The 8,039-nt window shown below is 36.5% G+C and overlaps 1 protein-coding gene across 4 annotated transcripts; it reads left to right on the top strand.

Annotated features, from left to right (window-relative positions):
- Positions 1-7,924, top strand: LOC101502044 (glycoprotein 3-alpha-L-fucosyltransferase A). 4 transcript variants are annotated; one of them, XR_012163635.1, is made up of 9 exons: positions 1-758; positions 1,173-1,333; positions 1,726-1,967; positions 2,754-2,861; positions 3,152-3,308; positions 3,589-3,816; positions 6,159-6,233; positions 6,643-6,879; positions 7,425-7,564. XR_012163635.1 is itself a non-coding variant. In XM_004505164.4 (7 exons), exons 1-7 carry the CDS (start codon positions 372-374, stop codon positions 7,678-7,680), a joined length of 1,539 nt encoding a protein of 512 aa, XP_004505221.1. In that variant the 5' UTR covers positions 3-371; the 3' UTR covers positions 7,681-7,924. The 4 variants fall into 4 exon arrangements, 3 of the variants coding, with proteins under 3 accessions (XP_004505221.1, XP_004505222.1, XP_004505224.1); XM_004505164.4 differs by lacking the exons at positions 6,159-6,233; positions 6,643-6,879 and having other exon boundaries at positions 3-758; positions 7,425-7,924; XM_004505165.4 differs by lacking the exons at positions 6,159-6,233; positions 6,643-6,879 and having other exon boundaries at positions 4-758; positions 2,757-2,861; positions 7,425-7,924.
- The last annotated feature ends 115 nt before the right edge of the window (positions 7,925-8,039 follow it).

Here is an 8,039-nt window from a genome sequence, read left to right as displayed (position 1 = left end):
TTGTCGAAACTCGAAAGTCAGAAAAATAGGATCAGTGTAATAACAAGGCCTTATTCTGGTTTTTCACTGTCGTTTTGTGTTTATTGCTTTTTAGTTTGGGTGAGTTCAGCTAAACACCCCGTAGACTTTGAGTATGGAAAATCTATGCTTCATTGGCGACTAAACTGCAAACTTTTGCATTTCCTTTTTCGTCGACGAAATATTCAACCGTCGACCCTTTCCTTTTACAACCAAGTTCTTGGAATCGTGGCTATAACGCCACCCATTTCAACTACTTCCACAAGCTTTGTTTTTTTTCTTCTCAATCGCAGTTTTTGGGTAAGAAAATAGTGGGAAATTGAGGAATTTGAAGTTGGGTGTGAAATTGATTCATGGGTCTCGTTTGGAATCAACGAGGCTCGAGAACAGAGACGACTCTTCAAGAAGGTTTACCAGTTTCATCAGGAGGTGGTGGTGGTGCGCTTCCGAAGAAGAAATGGTCGAATTTAATGCCTTTATTTGTGGCTCTTGTAGTTATTGCGGAGATCGCGTTTTTGGGTAGGTTGGATATGGCAAAGAACGCAGCTATGGTGGCTGACTTGTTCTATCGGTCACGTGTGGTGGTTGAAAGTGATGATTTGGGGATAGAGATGGTGGGGGATGATCGGAATTTTGAGGCAGAAACAGAAAGTTGTGAGGCATGGTTGGAGAGGGAAGATGCTGTTACATATTCAAGGGACTTTGTTAAGGAACCTGTTTTTGTTTCTGGAGCTGAACAGGTTTATTTCGTTCTGCTTATTATCTTCTTTCATGCTCTTCTTTCATGATCACTTTTTTTTTTTTAAACGATAGCATAATTCTTTTTGGTGTATGGAGCTGAACAGTTTTAGTCTTTCTAGCACGACACCTCTGATGGGAAGCATGTCCCGGTGTTGACACTGAAACTTTGATTACATTCAATTAATTCATTTCTCCAATTATTACTCAGTGTCCACATGCAAGTGTCAGTGCCATGTCTGACGTCTGCGATTCAGTATCCGTGCCTCATAGGTTTTAGTTAATTTGTGGTTTCTGGGCATACTTGTTTCATTGTTGATAAGTAAAAAAAAATCACATATGTTGCCTGCTGATGATCATTCTTATGAAGTATTTTTATCTGTCTAAAGTTATTATTTCATTTCATTCAAATGCAGGAGTGGAAGTCATGTTCAGTGGGATGTAAATTTGGGTTTAATGGGGACAAGAAGCCTGATGCTGCATTTGGCGTACCTCACCCAGTTGGAACAGCATGTGTTCTACGATCAATGGAATCCGGTCAGTACTATGCAGAGAACAATCTTGCCATGGCACGACGGTGGGTAAGCACTGCTATAAAGTGTTAATTCGTTAGATTGGTTCAGACTTTGGATCATTTGTTTCATATATGTTACTTAATATTATATGATGGCTTTGTATGGTTCTCTAGTTCCATGGAAATGTGTGGGTAATGCAGAAATTTTCCCGGTTTATTGTGGTACTGGGTTTTAATTTGCAGCTATATCTTCTCTCTTTTTTGACTGCATTTGAAACCATGTGTACATAAGCTTTAATCAGTGCACTTGAAAGTTGAAATCATGTCTATGTTTTTAGTTTTCTTCAATTGAGCTTCATTCTTCTTGTTCTCTAATGGCGACCAGTGCCTATTTCGAAGTTTTTAGAAAAACGTGTCAATGATTAAACTGATATTACTATGTTCTTGTCTACTAGGAGGGGATATAACATTGTAATGACAACAAGTCTATCATCTGATGTTCCTGTTGGATATTTTTCATGGGCTGAGTATGACATCATGGCACCGGTAAAGCCAAAAACTGAAAAAGCTCTTGCAGCTGCTTTCATTTCCAACTGTGGTGCTCGAAATTTTCGTTTGCAAGCTCTTGAAGCCCTTGAGAAAACAAACATCTCAATTGACTCTTATGGTGGTTGTCATAGGAACCGAGATGGAAGAGGTAAGATATAATAATTTTGATAAACTTATATACTAATGTCTGATTATGATATTTAAAAAATTGATGCTGCATTATCCCCCTTTGTTGCTGGGTTATCTTTGAAATATGGAGGAAGAAAGTCATTGTATCCCAAATTTTTACGTTGAAAGATCGTAACATGGTTGATTGCAAACGCTTCCTAGTTTTTGAGAATAATAACTGGCTATCTATAAAATGCTTTCTGGTGAGTGTCATTGGACCTGGAAGCATGGTAGGAGCACACATGAACAATTACTTCTGCTGTGATATTGATATAGACATTAACATTTGATCACTAGATATCGGCATCTAGATCTTTAAATAAGAAGCTCTGACAACTTTTTTAAACTTAGAAAAACCTGTAAACTTAATGCTCAATTCTGTCAATGACATTTTAAAAAGGTCTTGCTCTAAAATTTATCTCAGTTAGTGATATGGGTAATACTGTGTTCTCAGTATCTTCCTTCCAATTTCTCTAATTTTTAAAGATTGGTACTTTTGTAGTAGTGTTGTTGGTCCTGTTGGACACAAACAAACAAAAGATATGCTAACAATTTAATATGAGAAGTTTGCATTATTATTATTTTTATTATAAATTATAAATGTGTAAAATCCAGTATGGGACTGACTTATGCATGACACATAAGTTAATTTGTAAGTCTTTTGATGTTATTCCCTTTGGTTATATAACAATTAACTTCCAATGAATATGTGACGTTGTTGGTATTTGTTAATGAATATTTTTATGATGATTATTTTATTTTGTAGCAGTGGACAAAGTGGAAGCCCTGAAGCACTACAAATTTAGCTTAGCATTTGAAAATTCTAACGAGGAGGATTATGTAACTGAAAAATTCTTCCAATCCCTTGTTGCTGGTATGGAATATGTTAATTATCTACCTTCAAGTTTCTTACTTTCATCTACTAGATATTCAACATATATGTACCATAGTTGTTCAGGGGATTCAGAAATACTTTGTTTCGTCTATAAAAAAACTTTATCTTGGTTCTTGCTTCCATTTGGTTTTCTTTTCTGTCCATTGCACAAAATTTTGTTTCAGCAATGTAATGGCCAGAGTTTATTTGGATTCTTAAAAGTTTAACACTTAAAATATCAGCAATGTCCACCTGTCAAGCTTGTTCCACAAATTAATCTCTTATTGTAGGAACTATCCCTGTGGTTGTTGGTGCTCCAAATATTCAAGATTTTTCTCCTTCTCCTGGTTCAATTTTACATATTAAAGAACTAGAAGATGTTGAGTCTGTTGCCAAGACCATGAGATACCTTGCAGAAAACCCTGAAGCATATAATCAATCATTGAGGTAAAATTACATGTTGAAAACAAATAAGTTTCTTGAGTCGTCCTTCCTCTATTTCATCCTGCTCACGCGTTTTAAAAAGAAGCTCGGCAACCTGCAGTTTAAATCATCCCGTTATTTATTTACATTGTGGATCCTATAATATTACTGTATGCATTTTGATGGTATCTATTTCTGAACGAGGCATCTTGAGCTTATCTGGTTTTAAAATGTGAATGGATTTTGTATTGTTCTTTCTGCATTTCACGATCATCTCATGAATCCTGAGTTATCTTATTAATAGGTGGAAGTTTGAGGGCCCATCTGATTCTTTCAAGGCCCTTGTGGATATGGCAGCTGTACATTCATCTTGTCGCCTTTGCATTCACTTGGCCACTGTGAGTAGGGAGAAGGAAGAAAAGAGCGCAGGCTTCAAGAAACGCCCCTGCAAGTGCACTCAAGGGTCAGAAACTGTATATCATATCTATGTGAGAGAAAGGGGAACATTTGAGATGGAGTCCATTTACTTGAGGTATACTTTTTATTTTGATTAGTAATTTTGCCTGTAAGCTATTATCCAAAATAAATTATTATCAGGTATGCAAATGCTAGGCTACAGGATTTTGGGTATGCTTCGATTTACTTATTTGAACTTATCTACCAACATAAGCAATTGTGAGACTATTTGAGAGAACATATTGCGGAAAAACGATTGTTTATTCACTTGATAATGAAACTAATTATATAAGGAGTATAAATAGTACAAGTAATTTAATTATGTATAATCATAATAAAGTTGGTAATTAGGAAACTGATTCCATATAAATGCTATCTTAAAAGGAAACAAAAATGAAACTGAAATCCTAATTAATACATACCAATAACTATACAGATAAGAATCTTATGATTCTGATTTTTGATCTCATAATCAACACTCCCCCTCAATCTGGGCGGTAGATATCTATTATGTCTAGATTGGATATGATATTTTCATATGTATTTCTTGGGAGAGCTTTCGTTAGGATGTCTGCTGTTTGATTGCACAATGGTACATGATCAATACTTATAGTACGATTATCAATTTTCTCCTTTATGAAATGCCAATCAATTTCCACATGTTTGTTCTATCATGGTGAACCGGGTTCTTTGCGATGCTGATGGCAACTTTGTTGTCGCAATATAACCTCATGGTGTAATTGGTTGGGACTCTAACTTCATCCAATATTTTCTTCAACCATATCCCTTCACAAATGCTCTGTGCCATGGCTCTGAATTCAACTTCTGCACTGCTCCTAGCTACCACAGACTGTTTCTTACTTTTCCAAGTGACCGTGTTTCCCCACACAAAAGAGCAATAGCCGGTAGTTGACTTTCTATCTGATGTACATCCATCCCAATCTAAGTCGGTGTATACTTCAATACCTCTATTTGAGTTTTTCTTGAAGTGAAGACCTCTACCTTGTGTACCCTTAAGGTACTGTAGGATTCTATTCACAACTTTCATGTGAACTTCAGTAGGGCTTGTCATGTAGCGACTTGCCATGCTCACGGCAAATCCAATATCAGATCGAGTATGAGTTAGGTATATTAACTTCCCAACTAGACTTTGGTACCTATCTTTGTCAGTTAGAGGACCTTCTTCGAAGTTGCTTCTGCTTACTGATTCCATAGGAGTATTGGCAGCCTTACACCCAAGCATTCCGGTTTCTTGGAGTAAGTCTAGGGTGTATTTTCTTTGAGAAACATATATTCCCTCCTTTGAGCGAGCTACTTCCATCCCTAAAAAATACTTGAGTTGCCCCAAGTCTTTGACTTCAAACTCCCTAGCCAAGAGTTCTTTCAAGTGTTTGATTTGCTCATGATCATCACATGTGATAACAATGTCATCAACATACACAATGAATAAAGTTACCTTGCCTTCAAATGAGTGTTTGACAAACATAGTGTGATATGATTGGCCTTGTATGAATCCATCTTCTTTGACAACTCGAGTCAATCTTTCAAATCATGCTCTTGGGGATTGCTTGAGACCATACAAGGATTTTTGGAGCTTGCACACCTTGTTTAAGGTGCTGGATGATTCAAGTCCTGGGGGAATTTGCATGTATACTTCCTCTTCTAACTCACCATTTAGGAAATCATTCTTAATATCTAGCTGGTGTAGTGGCCAATCCAAGTTTGCAGCCACAGATAGTATGGCTCGTACCGAATTAAGTTTGGCCACCGGAGCAAATGTCTCTTCATAGTCTATACCATATGATTGGGTGAATCTCTTTGCTACTAATCGAGCCTTGTACCGGTTTATGCTCCCATCAACATTGTATTTGATAGAGAATATCAACTTACATCCAACTTGCTTTTTTCCTTTCGGTAAAGCAATAATTTCCCAGGTGTTATTTTCAATCAATGCATGAACCTCTTCTGCCACGGCTGCTGTCCACTCAGGTTGTTGAAGGGCTTCTTGAACATTTCTTGGAATATAAGTGTTATCAAGTGCTGCTACAAATTCCTGTATTTTTGTGATAGTTTCCCATATGACACAAATCTTTCAATTTGGATGTTGAGTACAAGTTTTCTTCCCTTTTCTTAATGCAATAGGAACATCACTGTCAATTGTACTCGTATGGACAAATTCTGAGTTAGGAAGAGTATTACCTGAGGAGATTCCATTTTCTAGAGCCTGGTTAGATCCATGACTTTGCACCGGAGCAATTTTTGACTCTACCACCAAATTGTTTTTCTTCCTCCTAGTGTAAACTTTCCAATCAGCTTCTTGTGCAGTACTTTCTACTAGTACATTTTTTGATTCTGTTGGTGTGGAATTTACTGGTAACGTTGGTGTGGAATTTATTGGTTCTTTGGCTGATTGTGTAGGTGTAGGATTTTCTGTTTCTGCTGCTGCAGTTTGTTGGCTTTGAGTTCTTTGGAGGAATCTTCAACTTGCAAGTAGTAAAGTCCAACACACTCTTTAGTATCAATTGTCTTACCTAACTCCAAAATTTGAAATTCACACAGATTGGGAAAAATTTTAGGGACACATCTGAAGTCTCTGGTTAGTTTGTTAATAGACAGCAAGTTGCAATCAAGTTTGGGCACATACAGTACATAATTCAGAGTAATATTTTTTGAAATAATAACAGAACCTTACCAGTAATGTTTGACAAGGTACCATCAGCAATCCGAATAGAGGAGTTATCATGACAGGGAGAATAATTGTCAAATATTATTATATCTCCAGTCATGTGATCTGAAGCTCCTGAATCTATGATCCATGATTTTGGTTTTCCTTTGCTAGTGTGTAAAGCATGTAGGAAATTACCTTTTTGTGCTACTGAAGCTGTACCACATTTTTCTGCAGTAAGAACAATCTGCAGGAGCATTTTCTGCAGAGCCTCTATTTGTTCTTTGTTGAATGGAGATGAATCCTGTTTCTCTTCCATTTCTTGTGGGTTGTGTTGCATTGCCTCTGATGTCCCTGTTGCAAAATGGTTTTGACCTATCCATTGAAGGTGGTTTTGGCCATTCAACTTGTGGCCAGTGATGAGAAGTTTAGTCCCTTCGATTGAGCCGACAAGATTTATGCCGGTCTCTGTGGGTGAGACTTCTGTTTTGTCTTCTTCCATGGCTGGGTCAATGAAATAGACTAGGGATGGTTCAGATCTAGCTCTGATACCAGGCGGAAAAGCGATTGTTTATTCACTTGATAATGAAACTGATTACATAAGGAGTATAAATAGTACAAGTAATTTAATTATGTATAGTCATAATAGAGCTGGTAATTAGGAAACTGATTCCCTATAAATGCTATCCTAAAAGGAAGTAAAAATACGAATCTTATGATTCTGATTTTTGAGCTCATAATCAACACATATGAACACAACTTATGACATGTCCATAAACTCTTTAGGATCGTATATGAAAACAACTTATAACTTATATGCAAATTGTTTGATTTTATTTTATCTTTTATTATAAAAATAGCTTAGACATAGCGCTTATGCTATAAACACTTGATTAAATTGTTTATCCAAATAGGGCTATAAATCATGGCTCTTCTTATTTTACCTTATTCCATCGTTAAATAAAAGAATGTCATGAGATAACATAACGATAACTCATTATTTTGACACAATTTGGCAGATCTAGTAATTTAACTCTGGAGGGATTCAAGTCTGCAGTTCTTATGAAGTTCACATCCCTGAATCATGTTCCTGTATGGAAGCCTGAGAGACCCAAAAGTCTAAAAGGCAGCAATGAATTGAAGCTTTATAGAATATACCCTCTCGGCTTGACACAAAGGCAAGCTCTTTATACCTTCAGCTTCAATGGGGATAATGATTTCAGGGGTCACTTGGAAAGCAATCCTTGTGCCAAGTTTGAAGTTGTTTTTGTGTAGCATGTGATGATGACCTCCCTGCAAATTACATGATTATGTAGCAGTAACACTTTCACTTAACTGAGAGATGAAGTTTTAGGAATGAGTGTGGCAATGGAATTGGCATGGATTTATAATGCCTAACCGCTTTGGCCAACTCATTGGGGATTTACATTTAGAAAATATATGATTTCAAGCATATTTAAACCCTCTTTTTGTAAAAGAAATGAAGATCCATATTTATATTGAGTTATAGTGTTTTTTATTTGATTATAATTAGATACAGTCATAATATGGACTGCAAGATAGTGCTTTGTATACTGTGGGTGAAAATTTTAGTAGACACCAAATCTTTCACCCAAGAAGAATACATGTTTCAT

The sequence above is a fragment of the Cicer arietinum genome, chromosome 6, assembly GCF_000331145.2.
Source record: "Cicer arietinum cultivar CDC Frontier isolate Library 1 chromosome 6, Cicar.CDCFrontier_v2.0, whole genome shotgun sequence".
Lineage (NCBI taxonomy): Eukaryota > Viridiplantae > Streptophyta > Magnoliopsida > Fabales > Fabaceae > Cicer > Cicer arietinum.
The sequence above is the reverse complement of the archived record's forward strand: the minus strand, read 5'-3'. Positions and strand labels throughout refer to the sequence as shown.